Below are 18,346 nucleotides of genomic sequence, written 5' to 3'. Positions count from 1 at the left end.
TGGTTAACTGAAAATTTCCTACATGTTCTTTGTTGATTTAAAATGTTTCTGTACCACTTGTCATGTACAACATCTGAGAAGAAGAAAAGGGCAGCATATGGTCAGGCAAAAAGTTTGCACCTTATTCATTAAGTTGAGGTAGGCATGCTCAAATCGACTTTTTATCATATCCCACTTTTTTTTCAAAAATGTTCAGGGTGTCCACTATTCCCTGCTGTTTACACAATGACTTTTTAACATAGTACAGTCAATGTGTGAAGGCAAGCAGAGAAAGGTTCAAGGTTCAGCGTGGATTTGAGCTCAAGGTTTCCCAGGTTCCTGCGCGACATCTCAATGTTGTTTGGGAAATAGATAGTGCTGTGAAATAATACTGGCCAGAGTTACAGCTGGAGAGTAGGCATGGGTCTCTAACTACAGAAGGCCTGAAGCAGTCATCAAATATGTACCAGTTGCTGATTTGATTCAGCAGTTTTCCTTATAACATCTGTTCGTAGGCCAGTGCTATGGCTGTTCTATTGCAAGGCATTTTTGTATCAAATTTTGTTATAAGATAGGACTGCCAGATCTGGGCTGTCTACAAAGATCAAAATCCAGCAGGCAGTAGTTTTCCCTGTGACACTTTATGGAAATGAAAGTTGGAATTTATAAAAAACACTGCCAGGCCACACAAGGATGGTAAGGCAGGCTGCATTTTGTACAGGTATAAAGAAAGAGAAACAGAGGATGACCAGCAGCAAGATCGTCAAAAAGTCAGTAGCAATGGATGCAACATTGGAACATCTGAAAGACCAGGTTGAGAATAGATCATCCCAGAAAAAATTGCAATTACTAGGAGTTGACACCAACTTGATGGCACATCATCATTATTATGAGTCCTGTATAGAAGTGATTGATAAGCATTTGGCATGTTGAAAACAGGGTCATGTTTTGATTTTTTTGAACAGCTTTTTAAGAGTTGTTTATATAAAAAAAGTTAATCTATTTTTTTATCTGAAGGTATGATGTTGTGAGCTTAAAATTTGTGTTCAATTTTTTAAAAAAATAGTTCCTTGAAAAGGTGTAATGATCACAAGCCATCCTATTATATTTGATGGATTTTAGAAGGAGAGTTACTCCTTTGCTTAATATTGTCCTTAATTCTATCCTATCAGTAGGATATTATATTATCAGTAGGATATATACCTATTGGTATCAGTAGGATTGAGAATGCTTAATTTCTGCAGGATGGTGCTCTGTCATGAAATGTACTGTTATTAAACCACTGCCAATCATGGTTTACTGATAAATAGGACAATTTAATCCAACACACAGTTCAGATCAAGCCAAGCTCATCTGCACCCCCAGACAAATCTAGGGATGGGAACTCAATATTTTTTTGGATTACACACATCTCTGAATTTTGTGATGCGATTTTTGGCAAGGAAAACCTACTAAAGAGTGTACAAAATATACATTTGGAATAAAATATGCTGAGAAGTATGTACTTTGAGATAAAATATATTTAGAAATGTGTAATTTGTGGTTAAAAATGCTAAATGCCTTTTTTATGAGGATTGGAAGAAATGATAGATGACTAGAGAAATGGGAGCATGTGTAAAAACTGAATAAAATGGAAATAGTCTGATCAGTCCATCTCTCTTAAGAACTACGTAGCCAAATTTTACACATATGATTGTCAGTGTTTCATATTTTCATATTAAATAAAACAGTATTAAGGCCTCTCATAATAATATAGTGAATGGTGTTTGGATGACATGGCAACCTTAATATAGTTAGCCATGAACCTCCCCGCAAACAAAAGCCATAAACAAAACACACTGTGGGTTTCTTCCCTTGTTCTAGCCAGAATATTATTTCTCACCTGTTTGGATAAGGCAGCAAACTCAAAGCACGCAATGAACTGGCGGTTTGCATCAGAGCCACTGAGAAGGGGAGAATCCCAGGTACATTCATAGCTAGGCTACAATCCAGGTGTGCCATCTGTACATAGGCAGCATGCAAAAAGGCTTCTGATGCTCTCTCTGGAGAGAAACAACTTCTTCCTCTTCCCTCTTCCTCTCCTTCAAGCTCAGAGAGAAAATTGAGTTAAAATTATAACAGGGGCATAATAACAAACCTGGAGGAAGAATGTGCGGTGTTCTACGGGATTTTAAAGACGTCTAGAAGCTTAACACAAGGAGAAGACTTTCTCTCTTCTAAGTTTGAAACTTTGGGGATGGAAAGACCTTCTGGATCATCCCACACCCCTAAAGCTCAACGCAGTACCAATAAGAAGACCCTACATTCTCAAGATAAGGTCAAGGTAAATAGAAATCTCATCTGGTTAATAAAAATGTGTGGACCTCTGTAAAATTGGCCACAATACTATAGCATTAGCTAAGAATTTTAGATTTGGCGTATGCAGAAGACTAGCCTACTAAAATATCTATTAGCCTGTGGTGCCTCACAATATTGATCTTCTGTGATGTACTGAGAGGCAAAATCATGGTAAGAAATATTGGGTTGTAACTCAGCATCTGGAGGGCCTCATCCTTTGACTAAAACAAATAGCCAAGAAAACTATGGCTATTTGAAAAAAATTCAAAACATATCCCCCCCTTCCCCCCTATATGTGGGATTTTACATATAAGTCAACTCCATTAACCTGAGTTTTTCTTCTGAGGAAACCTACATGAAATTGCTAAATATGCCAAATGATATTATAAATTGTGTTTTTTCAGCTGATAAAGTAAAAACAGTAATATTTACTTATTTATTTACTTGATTTATATCAATCTTTCTATTCAACTAGAGTCCCAAATTAAATTAGGATTCAAATGCACATTACATATATTTCACTTACTCGCAAAATATCTGAAAAATCCCTAGGGACTCCCCTGCTTCCATGTTCATGGCTTCAACGTTTCCAGAAGTTTTTAATTTGTATAGCAGTGAGAGTGTGCTGTATGATCCTGTGGCTTGATCCCAATTCTTGTCTTTGTTGTAATGTCAGAATTGGACATCCCTATCTGCTCTTAGCTTATAAACTGTAAAAATAAAGGTCAAATCTTGAGAAAAAGTGTTCCCTTCCCCCCCAGCGTGTTCGAGGCATTGGGTCTCTAGGCCACTCTCAAAATAAATTAAAGAGCCAACAATAAATCACCCCCAATTTCCCCTATCACCCCTATTATTTTGTAAATGCCTTTATGTAAAATATAAAAAATCAAAAGTTTAAAAGTATTTTCTGGTACTACAGACTACTTCATAAACTACTTTTTTCATTAAGGGTCTATATTTAACATGGTTAACTTTCGGCATATTTTACAACACAAAAAAATCTTGTATTCATTTGTACTCTGGAAATAGTTAACAATGATTCAATTAGCTTTTTGGAAGGGTATATGTCTATGTGTATATGCAAAGATTATATAAAAATGTATTAATTGTCTCCATTCTGTGTCTGGATCCTGTTTATGTCAGCAAGAAGCTGATGGCCTGTGCCACACATTCTTGTTTCTGCTGTAAATGTATTTATTTCAATGTTAAAAGTACAGTCCACTCTGAAAGAAGACTCAGAAGCCATTGGCAAGGGAACTGAGTCAATGACTGCATCAAAAGAATGAAATTTGCTCTGTTCCATGTTGCTGAATGTAAAGCCAACAAATATGCTGGAAAGAGAAGAGCGCATTGAACCCACACCTTATTCCCGCCCTGCTGCTTTTATAAGGGTGACATGGGATAACTTTCATGGACTGAAGTGCTTTCCAACTGCCCTGGATTCTGAGTCAGCATCCAGGTTGGGGAAAAGTAGAAATAGAGCATTGGGAGTAGTGGTGACAGATTGAAATCCTTTTCCATATGCAGTGGCATTGGTCCATGTCTTGTTACTTCTCCACATCATCTCTTTTAAGGATAAATCAGGGATTGATAGTCTGCATATTGCTCTGAAATGAAACTCCTAGGTAGTGGATGCAGCCTGTTTTGAAACTGCCACCTCCCTTCCCCCTCAAGGAACATAAAGGTTCAATGCAGTCCTATCATACATGTTTATTTTAAGATGTATTTAGGTAAAATATATGTATGAACTCCTCTTGTGAGCAGTAGCAAGCTACGCAAATGCATCTTGCTGGCCACTCTGTGACACAGGAGTCCCAACTAAGTAGGCCTTTTCTATGATACAGCAAGATTCTTTTGTTCACTTCCGACTTTTGAAAGCATGCTATAAATAATTAGATACTATCTGCATTACTGTAGTTTGATTGACTGGAAAGGGCCAGTGAGTTTGGGTAACATAGAGGTCACTTAACCACAATTTCACCTTGGAAGGAGTTACGTTTGGAATAAGTAGCTGCATCCAAAATACGATTTTCTAAATAAAAAGTTGTTTTATTAGCAGTTGTTGGGAAAGACTGATTTAGAGCCATATCAGCAGATCTAGAGCCCTGCTGTTGCAAAGATAAATAGGTAAACCTTGTCTTGGGAGAAATGGGAGTTAATCCGGTTTTTGGGAGGAACCAGGGCAGATGGGCTAAGTTAGAAACAAAGCTGCAAAATAACAAGGAAGGATGAAAACAGGAGGAGAAAATGTGGATTATGCTTTACCAAACCTAACTGTAGATCTTAGAATTGTATATTGTAGATTAAGAAAAGCATGAGATAGTAGTGATGGTGGACTCCCAACATCCTTTGAGAGACAGATTCTGCTAAGCATAGGCTTTTCATGAAATAGTTGACATGTTTACTCACAGTTTTCTCTTTCAGAGACTACAGAACAACACAAGAGGATCAGCTATACTGACTGTTAACCAAAAGAAAAGACTTAGTCAATGTAGTAAATACAGCAGGAACACTGGGAGAAAGTCATATAATGTTAGAGTTCGTGATTTTAAGGCAACGTGAAGTTGTGTATATTGAAATGCATAGCTTGGATTTTAAAGAAAAAAGATTTTAATAAGCTTGGAGCAGTGATAAGTAGGCAGAAGAACATAATAGGAAAAGGAACGCAAGGTGGGTGGGTATTCCTAAAAATGAGCTGCTGCAAACAATTTCAATGAGGGAAAAATGTATGATAAGCAGAAGCACAAAAAGCTCAGTGAAAATCAGAATAAAAACGAATGCTCCTAGGCAGAAAGAAAAGAAAGGTCACCAAGGAAGAGTACAATTTGAACAGGGATTGCGGTATGGAGTTCCCATTTGATGCACAGCAGTTGCTGGAATTCTTTCCTAATGGCTTCTTAGCTTTTCTACAATAAATCGGAGCTATTTGTAAGCTTGTGTAGCTGTTTTATCTTTTCCACTCTAACTTGCTGGGAAGAAACTGACAGAAGCACAATTTTGTGTTCATATTCAAGGTACTGCATAGCCTTATTAGGCTAAAGATCAGAATTAATATTGGTTGGTTTGTTTTACTAAAGGGTAAGGAATAAAAAAAGCAAACAATATGATCAAACTTTTTGGCGTTGTTCTTTTGGCAACATAATGTCCAGGTTCTTCCCCCTTTTCTGGTTTTGATTAATTTGTTTATCAGTTTTGAGCTCCTTTGATGCTGTTATACATATTTTTTATTTTTATTTGGTTGATTAATTTAGCATGATAAAATAAATCTATTTTAAAAGAATGTGCTGAGGCTGATGAAGGGGGTAAGAACAACAAAAAGAATGTCCTCCAATACATTATAAAAAGAGAAATGAATTTGTACGCCAACTGCTAAGTGAAGGCGGAAAATGTTAACAGGCAACAAGGAAAAGGCAGAACTACTCTAATTCTATTTGGTCTCAGCCTTTAACAAGAATATATGTTCCACCAGGCAACTGTGAAGTGCAGGATAAAGGGACACGGTTGCAGTTTAATATTCATAGGGACAGTGAATATCTTTTTACTCTGAATGAGCTTAAATATTCAGGGCCGGGTGAATTGCATCCTAGGAACTGAAGGAATTAGCTGGTGGTCTGGCCAAATTCTTACATACTATCTTTGTGAAGTCCTGGAGAACAAGTGAAGTGCCAGATTACTGGAGGAGAGCAAATGTTATCTGTATGTTAAAAAATGATAATGGGGGAGGGGAAAGGATCCAGAGAACTATTGATCAGTGATTTTGGCATCAATATTTAAGACATTCGAGAGAGACCATAAAGCAATTGATCTATAAACATTTTAAAAGCAAAGCAAACAATTCAATTCTGGTTCTTGTACTGTTCAACTTCTTACAAGTCATTTGAATGAAAAGATGAAGGGGTTGCTTATCAGATTTGCAGATGACACATAATTGGACGACCCTTAGAAGATTGATAATAACATCCAAGCCAATCCTAACCAATCTTAATCGTTTAGAGAAACGGTATGGTATTTAAGAGAAACAGTTACTAAGTTCTTCATTGAGAAATAACAATCAGATGTACAGATATAGAGTGGGGAATATTTAGCTCGGCGACAGTACTTGTGAAAAAGTGATACTTGAAGAATGGAGCTGCCCAGCGTCCCATCTCTTCCACTGCTACAGCCAGTGAGAATGACTGCCTTATTCAAAGGTTGGGTAATTTGCAAAAGGTTGGTAATTTGTAATCTGGCAGCAGGCTCTCCTGAGAGAAGTAGAACCCTTTTCTCTTTACCTGCTGCCTTTACCTGAACATACCAGAGAACCTGGGACTTCCTGCAGGCAAAGCTTTGCAAACTTCATTAATCCCTCCCTTTTAGACTCACAAGCTTTAAAACCAACATCCATTGTGGTGGTATCTCCAAAGTCAAGGCAGTAGACATGCTCAGACCCTCTTCAAAACCTGGAAAGGTTTGCCTTCAAAGACTTCAAGAATGACTCGAATGACTCTGCTTCCTGTCTCTGAGCCCTGCAACCTCAAGAGATTCCTCAGATCCAAATAGCAACAGCAGATTCTCACCCTTAATTCACTGGGGGCATCCATCAGAAATGGCCATGATTTGGAGGTAAGCTTATCCTACAAAATGCTTATTGCCTCTCTCCCTTTTTCTCTCCTCTCCAGTTCAATATCAGATGGAAATGATGCGTAGTCTTCGCCATGTCAATATTGACCATCTCCATGTCGGCTGGTATCAGTCTACGTACTACGGCTCCTTTGTTACCCGCGCTCTCCTGGATTCCCAGTTCAGTTACCAGCACGCAATAGAGGAATCTGTCGTTCTCATTTATGGTTAGTTTGTGTGGCTTTCTGTATTATTCCTCCCCCCCGCCCCAATCCCTCAATATTATATACATCGCCTATGAACTCCCTGCCTCAAGAGCTGCCTTGGCAGACCTTTTCCAAGTAAATACCAACTCTGTGTCTGCAGCAGCCTCAGCAGCAGCAAAGTCTAGACAGGGTTTCCTTCTTTTTGTTTATTTTTCTTGCTATCAGAGCCCTGATGTGTATGTTTTGGAATGCCAGAGTAGCTGCTTCATTTTTATTCCTCCCAATTCCCATCCCTCATGGAAGGGGCTAGTGGAACTACACCAGATGTCTTAACAAGCCCAGCTTGCTGGAGCGTCTGGCTCAGCATAAGACTGACCAATCATGAAGCAGTTTGCCAAGTATTCCCCCCCCCATTTTTATGCCTCTGACAGAAGCATACAAAACCTGGACTGTTTCGTTGCACGAAGATTCCCCCTCCAGTTTTTTTTCTGCTGATTTTTTAAAATGGCGTTTCCTAAGCTCTCCAGAACAGATGTTCTGCGCTGTATCAGAACCGTAGGCAATTTAACAGCTTTATAGCTGTCCCCTCCCTGAACACTCACAGTTTTGCCATATCTGGCAAGCTCACGTATAGTTTCCAGCTGAGAAGTAAATGTAACGTCCTGAGTGTCTGTCAGAAAAAGTACTAATGAATACGATCAATCTTACAAGCTGCCCCCAAATTGTTTCAGTATGTTAACAATTGGATTACAGTAAAGAACAAGTTGTTAAAGTATACTTACTCTGGCTGGAAACATTGCATCATCAGATCTTGATGAATTTTCCACTTGTTTCACTCTATTTGGGTTTTCATTTTATCACTGATTGCTAAAGGTTTTGCTGGGTTTGGTTTTAGACAACAACAAAGTATTTTTGTTTGATTTTTTTTTATTGCTGTTTCGCAAGTCTGCCTCAGCTGTTATCTTGCCACAGATGTTAAGCTCCTTTGTCCTAGAGAGTAAATAGTTTTTTTCTTTTTTAAATTCATAAAATTTTCCATTCTTAATGATAGCTTGTCAACATGAAAAGTATGTACATATTAAAAAAGACTAAGGCGACTTGAAACATTTACTTAAACGAATGTATTTTTTTTTCAATACTGAGTCTGCACACTGCTGCATCACATAGCTCCCTTGAGCCTTAAATGTGGTAAGATGTAATGCTGTTGATGAGTATGTGGACCCTGATTCTGGTTTACTTGCCTTGGATATCATCAAAAAATGAAATAACAGTTTTCAAAGTCCATTTTTCTAGTATTATTTCAGAAATTTGATTCCCTCTTTCCCTTCTGTGTTGATTCTCAGTTTGTTTCTGGGACGATTTCAAAATATTGGCTGTCACTTTTTGAAACCCTAGTCCAGAATGGACTGTATGTGGACTGTATGTGGCTTTCCAGCAGCTTAAGATCACACCCTTGAAATATGGCAATAAAATAGGCAATTTTTGACAATGGAGTTGTTTTTGTCTCTTCTTCCAAAAATAAGAATAGGAACATGAAGCCGCTCGGAAGCAAATCTACTGTTTCTACCCTTAAACACCTACCCCACATCTGAGGGTCTGAAATCATGCAACTGGTTATTTTCAGCTCCTTTAAGAGAACTCACATGTCAATATTTACCTTTTAACCCCTGCCAAAAAGGGGGGGCAAAAATTTAAAAAACTAAGCTTTTTATAATTAAGGCACCCCCCTTCCGTGGAACTGTCTTCCCAAATACATCCTTGTTACAGTGTTTTGATTTCTTCCTACACTTTTGAGCAACAGAATAAAACATTCTCAGTTACCTCATATCCTTTTTGTGGGCTATGGGGATAGAATTCTAGATTGAACCTTCTAAGCTGTTACATTCTTACCTCTCTAAATAGCCCAGAATTTTTTGTTACTGAGCTCCATACAGACATGGAATTAAATCAATAAGATGTTTTTTAGAGAGGATCTTATTTCCACTACTGCATATTATTTTGAAATTAAATCAATAAGACGTTCCTTTAGAGAGAATCTATTTTCATTATTGCATAATATTTTGATATGCAGCCTTTAAAAAGCTTAATAATGCGAATGCTAACAGTAATAATGCATGCAGTTTGTGTTTCTTTGCTCCACAAATTGTGGTTTCATCAAATGATAGTTTTAAACAAAACGATACAGACTTTTTTTTGCTGAAAATTAAAACGCATACAAAAAATTGCCCAGTATAAAGTGCTCAGACAAAAATTCATTGCTTTCTTCTTGTTTACTCTCAGATCCTATAAAAACTGCTCAGGGCTATCTCTCCCTAAAAGCTTACCGTCTGACACCTAAATTGATGGAGGTGTGCAAAGAGAAGGATTTCTCTCCAGAAGTGTAAGTGCAAGGGGAAATTTTAGAATGTGGGTGGCAGATAGATAGAAGGCATAAAATAGTCAAATCATTGCTGTGAAACAGAGGAATGATGGATGTGCTTTCTCAATAGCTGAAAATACTGAGAGCCTTCACAACTGATAGAAGCAACATTTGCTTCACTGAGGAAAGATTTGTTGCCTCTATCATTCAGACAGAGGACAAGTGCTAAAGACAAATGAAATTGAGCAGAATAGACAGAAAATGTAAGACTTGAATTCCTCAGCTATAAAAATGTGAATATCAAGAATCTCTTCTTAACTGTTTTCCTTCTGAGTATTCCCTTGCATATAAGGGCCCCTTTTTCAATTCTTAATACAACTAACAAGGCCTACATAGATAAGAGCTTGAAGACCACAATCCAGAAATGTAACCTTGAGTATTCATGGTCTAATGTTCACAATGTGCTAAGCCATTATTTGTTTATTGAATAAAACACAGTAGTCTGGGCTCATACACTAAGGCACAGCTTCATACCTTTTCTGGTCTGAAGTTGACAATTGTTTTAGTGCTCCAGAAAGCACTAAATCAACCCATTTGATTTGCTTTATTATTTTTTTGTTTGTTTTCTTTTTGTGCCTTTGAGTCAGGACTCCTGGCAGCTTCCTGGATTAGTCCCTGCAGTTTTTTTTTTAAAGATTTCTTCTAGGTTTTAGTAGTGATTTCCCATTGCCTAGGGCTGAGAGAGAGTGACTGGCCCAAGGTCACCCAGCCAGCTTCATGACTAAGGAAGGACTAGAACTCACAGCCTCCTGGTTTCTAGCCTGGTGCCTTACTCACTACATCAAACTGGCTCTTTGATTATGTTTACCTTGTATTAAAATTAAGCATATGTAGTATGTTAGCAGCATCTGGCTGATTTTGTTTGGGCTCAGAAGGTAAGCAAGGTCAGACCTAGTTAGTACTGGGATGATAGAATTTCAGGGAATTTTGAGCCAGTTTGGTCTAGTGGGCAAGGCAATGGGCTAGAAACCAGGATGCTGTGAGTTCTAGTCCTGCCTCCGGCATGAAAGCCAGCTGGGTGACCTTGGGCCAGTCACTCTGTCTCAGCCCAAGTCACCTCACAGGGTGGTTGTTGTGGGGAAAATAGGAGGAGGAAGGAGTACTAGGCATGTTTGCCACCTTGAGTTATTTATAAAAATTATAAAGGTATGATAAAAACATCTAAAAACAAATTAGGAGTGTTCATTCATTACTACTGTAGAACTGCATGAATGTGCCCTGAAGTCATTGGGAGTTGAAACTTGACTTTATAATACCAATACTCCCTAGTTTTGTGTTTTCTGTTCTGTCACATTATCAGTTACAACACGTTTTAGAGGTCTCTAGAGGCTGTATTTGTTGCCTAAGGTTACATACCTCTATGTTAAATTGTAGACCATGTTTTGAAAACCACTGTGACCAAGGAATCTTAGAGCCACTTGGATTTTATATTCATTTATACTGTGTTTATATTTGTAACTTGTTTTTATTTTTATGGGATTTTAATGTTTATTGTTATAGTATTAATTTTATTATAAACCGCCCAGAGTCCCTCTTTTGGGGGAGATGGTGGTAACAAAATTTGAATAACAAATACATAAGTTAGCATAATATACCAAACAAACAATATTATGCTTAGCTTGGTATATAAATCCAGACTCTTATTCTGAAAATATTGAGAATGTACTAATCTGTAGGCCTATCCCTTATCTAGTCTTCAGAATGAAGGGACCCCCTTCCATTATCAGCAAATTGTTTCTGTGGGTACCAGAGCAAAAAATGAGCATCTTTTAGATGACAAGGATTGCCGCACTTGTTCTAGCTGCAGAACAAAATTATCTTAAGGCTGTGTTTGGGACAAATATTGATTAACCTTTTTTAACGTGTTTTAGAGCCATGGCTCTGTAAATCTGTATCAGAACTAGCAGGATTTTCTTTGAATGTCTTTGAATATGTATTTCATCTTGATTTGCCATGAGATAGCTTTTGACATGAACATTAACAAAATTGAATTGAACTCTGGTCCAGAGCAATGAAGGAATTTTCCCCCCTAAATTGCCTGAGCCCAAAGCAATGTGTTTCTCCTCTGATCATCTCTAGTCAACCAAGGGCACCTTATTATAGAATGATGCCTTTCATGATTCAAGAATAAGCACAGGAGATCCGGTGAGCCTAGAAACTACTGAATATGTTTAGTATAAGAATAAATTTTTTAAGATAGAATAATCTGACAGGTCCTCATTGTTTAAAAGGATTTTGGATAAAAAAAAACAAAGGTCCTGTCCTCAAGGTATATGAGAAAGTGTTACATTCTGATTCAGTAAAGCAGTCGGCAATTCTGAGAATTTAGATCCAAGGTATCTATAGTATACCAACTGGAAAAAGCTGTCCTAGATGATAAACCCTAAGCCTGCATGTTGGCTTAAGCAGAACTTTAATCCAGGGTTTCCAGTGCTATGTGATACACCACGTTGAAGTGCTGTTACTTTAAAAAATAGCTTGCAGTAGCTTCTGGTGGGGAATGGTGGACTGAACGACTTTGCCCACGAGCTAAGCAGGTGGAGCTGACAACGTGGCAGGTTTTTTCGGGCTCAGGCAGGTTCTCCTGAAGCCCAAACATGTTCTCCGGATAAAGGAGAACACCTGGAATCAGCCCATCTGTCCTCCGGACGGCTGCTTGCGGCCAGAAGATCGCAAACAGCATTCTCGTTCGACTGGTAAGAGCTAGCTGGGAGGCGGGAACATCATCACTTTCCAAGCCATGCTGTAGCCTTAAAGGGACACTAAGACCAGCCACCCCATTTCTAAATCACCAATTTGTATATGTTTTTTAAAGTATATTACCGCAAGAGAGGCTTTCTACAGCAAGGAGAAGCTGGTTCTCTCGGTGCTTATCGTTATTTTTGGGATTGCTTTTTAATTTTTTTTTTAAGTTTTGGATTCCCTTTTCCTTCCCAATATAAAGGATTGAGAGTAAACAATTGTCTTCCTGTTATTATTTTTGTATTAAATTTAAAGATATTAGCATTTTCCTACACATTGAATTGGCTGATTTGAACCTTCAGCTTTCTGTTTTCACTTTCCCTTGGGGACTGTCTGCCTATATCACTTTCACTTTGTATGAACACACTCCGGAACTTTTCCATAGCTTCAACTTTCTCTGGGCAAGTTCGTAGGAGGCGCCATAATGTACTGCGTGAGACATGGGGGATTTCAGATTCTGACTTCCATCAAGATTTTAAACATTTCTTCTGACTTCTATCAAGCTTTTATGCAAGATATTCAGGACATTGTGGAAAATGTGAGATTTAAAATGTGCCATCAGATTGGGGATGTAGTGGATGAAATTGAGGAATTTAATGGCAATAGAAATGTTTCTTTTAAGAGTGACGTTGGGATTTTTATTGAGATGCTGGATGAAGATTGGATAGTGGAGTTGGAGAAATTTAACGGAGGGAGAGATCTGCAAGTCACAAGTGAAATTGACTTTCTGGTGGAATGTCATGAAAAGAACCTAGAATCTTTGAGGGGGGCAGTTGGACTGTTTGATTCTTTCAAGAGAAAAGCTCTGTGCACATTGTGGGGATATGTAAATGCTTTGGTTTATTTTGAAGTAGGATAAGGCTTAAAGAATTTATCTGGTTTGCTTTAAGGATTTGATTGAAGTTACTTGCTTTTAAAGATTTGGATTTATTGCTTCAAGCTTTGTTTTTTGGGGGGTTTATTAAGATTATTAAAACTGTTGTATTATCAAGTATAATAGCAAACAACCTATGTGCTTTTTAATTTGATTTTTATTATAGTAGACAGAAATGTACAGGATAGTGGTAGGAAGGGAATAATTAAACAGGTGTTACCTTTTGGAGGGGAGAAAGGTGTTTAGGAGGTTTATATGAATTTTTTTTTCTTTATTTTAATATAATAGTGAGGAGTAACTATACTGAGTGACTTTTATTATGTGCTGAAGTGGAATGATTTATAGAAATAATTTGTTATTTTGGTTTAATATAGAGTAAGAGATTGATTATGGAAATTTTTGTATATCCTTGCTGTTAAAAGTCGGAAGCCACATCTTTTTGTAAATCTGAAAAAAAAATTATCTTGCGTTTTTGCACTTTTTAAATTCTTTTTTCTTTCTGTGTAGTTTTTTGTTTTTTTGTAGTTTTTATTCTTCTCTTGAAACTTAATAAATGTTATTAACAAAAAATAGCTTGCACTGTTGCATATTAAGTCATACACAGATGAAGATATATGAAAGTCCTGGTTGTGCTTTAGATTATGATGAAATTACTAACAAGTGAGCAACTGGGAGGTAGATCTAAGCTAATTATAAAGAACAATTCCTTGTTTCTATGAAAATAGATGAATTGTATTAGAAAAAGGTGAAATGTATGTAGCATACAAGCCAGCAATTCACAGGTATTCAGTATAGATGCTGTAGCCCAACCACTGAACCATGGATCGTTGGTGGTCTGTGAGAATACTGCAGGAAGTCAGTGATACTGAGACTTCGGCATTCTCACTCAAAATGTCATGAGATTTTGGTGTGTCCAAAAGGAGAAGATAAAGAAGATTGACATTTCATTAGATTTGCAGACATCAGATTGCCATTTGTTTTAACAATAGGAAAAGAACTAATTTTTATTTAATTTTGGGATCTCACAAATGCCATCTGGGTGGCTTAATTTGCAGTATGGTACCAAGATGTTGCCAACCTGCAGCCCACATTGTGGCCTACAAAATCTTTCAGTGACACTTTGGTGGTCTGCATAAAATCAGTGGTTGAGAGCCACTGCTCATGGTCTGAGGGTTAAATTCTTACAAGGATAGCCTGTGGCTGTGTACTAGGTTGGGCTGAATTCCCCATCTTCCCCTGGAAAAAAAAATTATATCCATGGGCACTGAAGATGTGAAGAGCGTCTAAGAATGCATTTAGTTAAACCAACCTTCTTTGCATTCAGTTTGATGCTAATCATAGCACACACATCTGCATCTAGAGAACAAGATTAGCTGGGCACATTCTCCATTTCTTCCTGTGTTTCATATCCACAGGTATCAAATAATTAAAGAAAACCATTGAGCACCAGAATGTATGGTGCACATAACTTGATTAGCAGCTTGTTCTCTGAAGATCCAATTGAAAGATGGAGTTGAAATGAGTGATCAAAATTATGACACCCTATTCTCTAGGAGGTGTTGATATAATCCCCACTCCAGGTGGCAGCTAGAGGAGAAGATCTAGGTATTCATTGGACTACATTTTATTTGTGACATAGATATAAGTTGCAGTCCACTATATTCAAGACCCAGTAAGTTCAATTGGCTTTTGTTGGTTTATTGGGCTCCAGGTTGTAGCTATGGATATCAAGTAAATTCTGAGTTGCACAAGCTATTTCCTAGGAGTTTCATCTGTGTTTTTTCTATAACATTTGTATCAAGATCAACTAAAGTTTGGGGGAAAGAAATTCTAGGTGGCACAGTTTCTTCCTAAAACTGCAGAGTAAAAAAGAAACACTTTCTCTAAATGATCCTTTCTTTCCTCTTTTGCCATTTGCTTTTTTTTTAAAAAAAAATCAGCTTTTCAATTTTGTTAAAAAATAAAAAGAAATCCCTGGGTAATGCTTAGACTAGGAAAGAAGGGGACAGTCTGTTGGACGTGGAGGTGGGCAGGGTGCTGTGTAAATATTTATTTCACAATTTGGAGAATGAAGTGTTGGTTCCATCTTTTGAAAAACTGCAAAAATCATCAGTTTGTATTTGAAGAAGGAAAATATATTTAGAGAGTAAGCAGCAAGAATAATAATTGGGTTTCCTTGTGAAACTGAAAGAGATCCCTTTGAAAGTTTGAGCAAAACAAAGTTAAGAAGGAAAATGTCACTTTTTAAGTCAAAAGCTGCATCTAACAGTAAAGGATATGAAACAGGAAGAACAAAAACTCCTTAGGTTATGCTCCTTAGATTTTGCCCTGTTTTTTGTGGAAGGAGGGAAATGTGTTAGACCCCATACTTGCAAACACAGTTTGCATGGGATTTATTTTTCAGTATTTTTTCTTAAGATGAAGGGTTTCATTTTGCCTCTAATGTTTAGCTCATTCTGTGCACCCTAAGGCAGGAAACTGATTGAAAAGAGAAGAACCTTCAAGAATGCCCTTCTACATTTTAACACAGGGGTGCTGAAGCCTGTATTTTCCTGGAAAAGATGCTCAAAAGGTAGAGCATCCACCCACTTAAAAATTATTCCTATCCCTTCCAAACAATGAATAATGAATATGGTAGGCACCTGTATTACTGGAAACAATGATCCTGCTCTATGATGGTGTAATGGGACAGCCTGTCCTTCTGCATTACCACTGTCTACATCTTCTCAGGCTCAGCCCCTCCAGATATGGTTGACTTCAGTTCCTAGAATTTCTAGTCAATATGGCTGATGATCCTGCTGACTGCATATTTTGGAAGTTGAAGTTCTAACACGTCTGGAGGACTTCAGTCTGGAGAAGACTGGTTTAAGAGAGAAGTGTCCCTGCTGCTTGCCAGTGGAAGAACTTAAAGTTAGAATTGTACACTGGATAGCCAACAGGGCTTTTCAGTATCTGCATTTCTGTATCTGTATATATGTATATGTGTTTGTGTGTGTGTATGTGTGTGTATGCATGTATGTGTTTGTGTGTGTGTGTGTATATAAATAGAAAGTTACAGTGGAAAAGTTCTTTTCTTCAACAGGGCTAAGAGCAAAGTACTCTGTTAAGTACTCTGCCCCCCTCACACACACACACAGTACCTGCATGCCATATGTTTTTTGTTGAATTGTGGTCACAAAGGACAGATGCAACAAGTAATTTGGAAGCCTTTAAAACTCACCCATAGTTTTAAATTATAAATGAGAACATGGTAATTGGTAAAGAACGATGAAGGACCACAATGGTACATTGCAGTATACCAACATCGAAAATCCAAGAATCCCATTCTGTATTGATCTAATTCCCAGAACAGATGACATCATAATATAGTTGCTTGGTTTTGATTTAGCGTGTCCAGCCATTATGGCTTGTAAACAATAATAGTTCACTGTGTCATTGAACCCAGCCAGTATGGGTTACTTTAATGGTTAGAATGTTGTATGATCTAGCCAATAATTCTTTGGTCAAAGGACAACTGCCAGGATTATGACTATTCTTTTTATACTGATTTAAGCATGTAGGACTTTCAAAAAATTATTGTTCTGGTATTTTCCCATGTAGTTTCTAATGCATAAATAATTATTTAAAAGTAACTGGTGTAGTAAACTTCCCTGGAGAAAAGCCAACTTTAATTCATGCTTTGAAAAGTTTAGGACAGCCTTTTTCAACCTTTTGACCCTGGAGGAACCGTTGAAATATTTGCCTCAAGGAACCTCTGTACATTCAGGCTCAAATACAGGCCAGAAGTTACCAAATTATTATATTCATTTCATGTGTAAGTCTGTATATATGCATTAACAGTGTTCTTAAACTAAAAATAAAGAATGAAACGTATCTCTTTGGCGTGAAGTTGCCCAAATTTGAAATATTTTTTTAAATAAATCTCCCAGGGAATCCCTAGTGACCTCTTGCGGAACCCTGGCTGAGAAACTCTGGTTTAGATGATAGATGTGCTTTTTGCACAGAAGCAAACCAGTGGAGTTCTTTGTAGAGGGAGTTCAGAAATGAAGGCAGCACCACTATTGTGGTGTATTGTAAGGCATGGGGACATAATTAGTACTGGCTAGTCCTGGTCTTCTCTCTCTCTCTCTCTCTCTCTCTGTGTTTGTGTGTGTGTGTGTATGCATGCATGAATGCATGCATGCACACCTTCAAATCAGTTTTTGACTCCTGCCTGGACAGTCTGTTTAGTTTTCTTGGCAAAGTTTTTTGGAAGTGGTTTGCCATTGCCTCCTTCCTAGGGCTGAGAGAGTGACTGGCTTAAAGTCATTCAGCTGGCTTTGTGCCTAAAGCAGGACTTGAAGTCATGGTCTTCTGGGTTCTAGCCCAGTGCCTTAACCCCTAGACCAAACTGGCTCTGCTGGGTCTACTTTACTGTTTTCCATATTGACAGTAACTGTCACCTCCTGCATGCCAAAGACATCAATGTTTCTTCATATTATTAGGTGTGCTGCTTGTCCCTCTATCTTTTTCAGTAAGAGACCCTTGTTAAGCTTAAAATGAACCACAAAGTTCTCCAGATCTTGAAATAATGATTGCTTCCTGACTCTACAGACTTGTAACCTAAGTCAGTTTATTTTAGTCAGTTTTTGCCTAAAAATTTCAGAAGGTCTTGGAATGAAATAGTTTTCTATCCTGGATCTCAGTCTGGTACAAACATTTGTCTTCCATGAATTGGAAGAATGGGGCAGTGTAGTCTCCATAATAACTAGCTGAGAATTTTGCTAGTTCCTGGTGAAACTGTAGGAAACATAAATGTGCTTCTCTTTTCAGGTTGAAAAAAGCAGGAATTGCCTTTGAAAATATGTTTGAGGAAGTCCCGATTAACATCAGGAATTCCTACCTGATCAATGTTCTTCTTTGGGAGCTAGAAAAGAAGTCAGCAATAGCAGGTAGACATGAATTGCTCAGCCTCGCAAGCAAGTAAGTACTGCTTTGAAATCAAAATGTGGTGTGTGCTTCTAGACTTCAGTTGGAAATCATTGTAGAAATGAGAAAATAATAATTTCAACAATTTCATCATTTTGAGTTAGTATGAAATTGATGGAAAATTAGTCCAAATGCCAGGAAGGCACCAGGCTATTGCAAAAGAAGCGTTTGGACTACATTTTCCATCAGTTTCATACTAACTCAGAGATGGATTTGTCATCC

The 18,346-nt window shown here is 37.7% G+C and overlaps 1 protein-coding gene across 1 annotated transcript in view; it reads left to right on the top strand.

The window, feature by feature from the left end:
• Positions 1–18,346, top strand: part of EIF3H (eukaryotic translation initiation factor 3 subunit H) — a 75,897-nt gene that overhangs the window by 45,121 nt on the left and 12,430 nt on the right. The window contains exons 3-5 of the mRNA XM_063299609.1: positions 6,975–7,142; positions 9,402–9,501; positions 17,969–18,118. Coding sequence (XP_063155679.1) covers positions 6,975–7,142; positions 9,402–9,501; positions 17,969–18,118 — 418 coding nt within the window. The remainder of the gene's footprint in view (positions 1–6,974; positions 7,143–9,401; positions 9,502–17,968; positions 18,119–18,346) is intronic.

This window comes from Candoia aspera, chromosome 3 (genome assembly GCF_035149785.1).
Source record: "Candoia aspera isolate rCanAsp1 chromosome 3, rCanAsp1.hap2, whole genome shotgun sequence".
NCBI lineage: Eukaryota > Metazoa > Chordata > Lepidosauria > Squamata > Boidae > Candoia > Candoia aspera.
The sequence above is the reverse complement of the archived record's forward strand: the minus strand, read 5'-3'. Positions and strand labels throughout refer to the sequence as shown.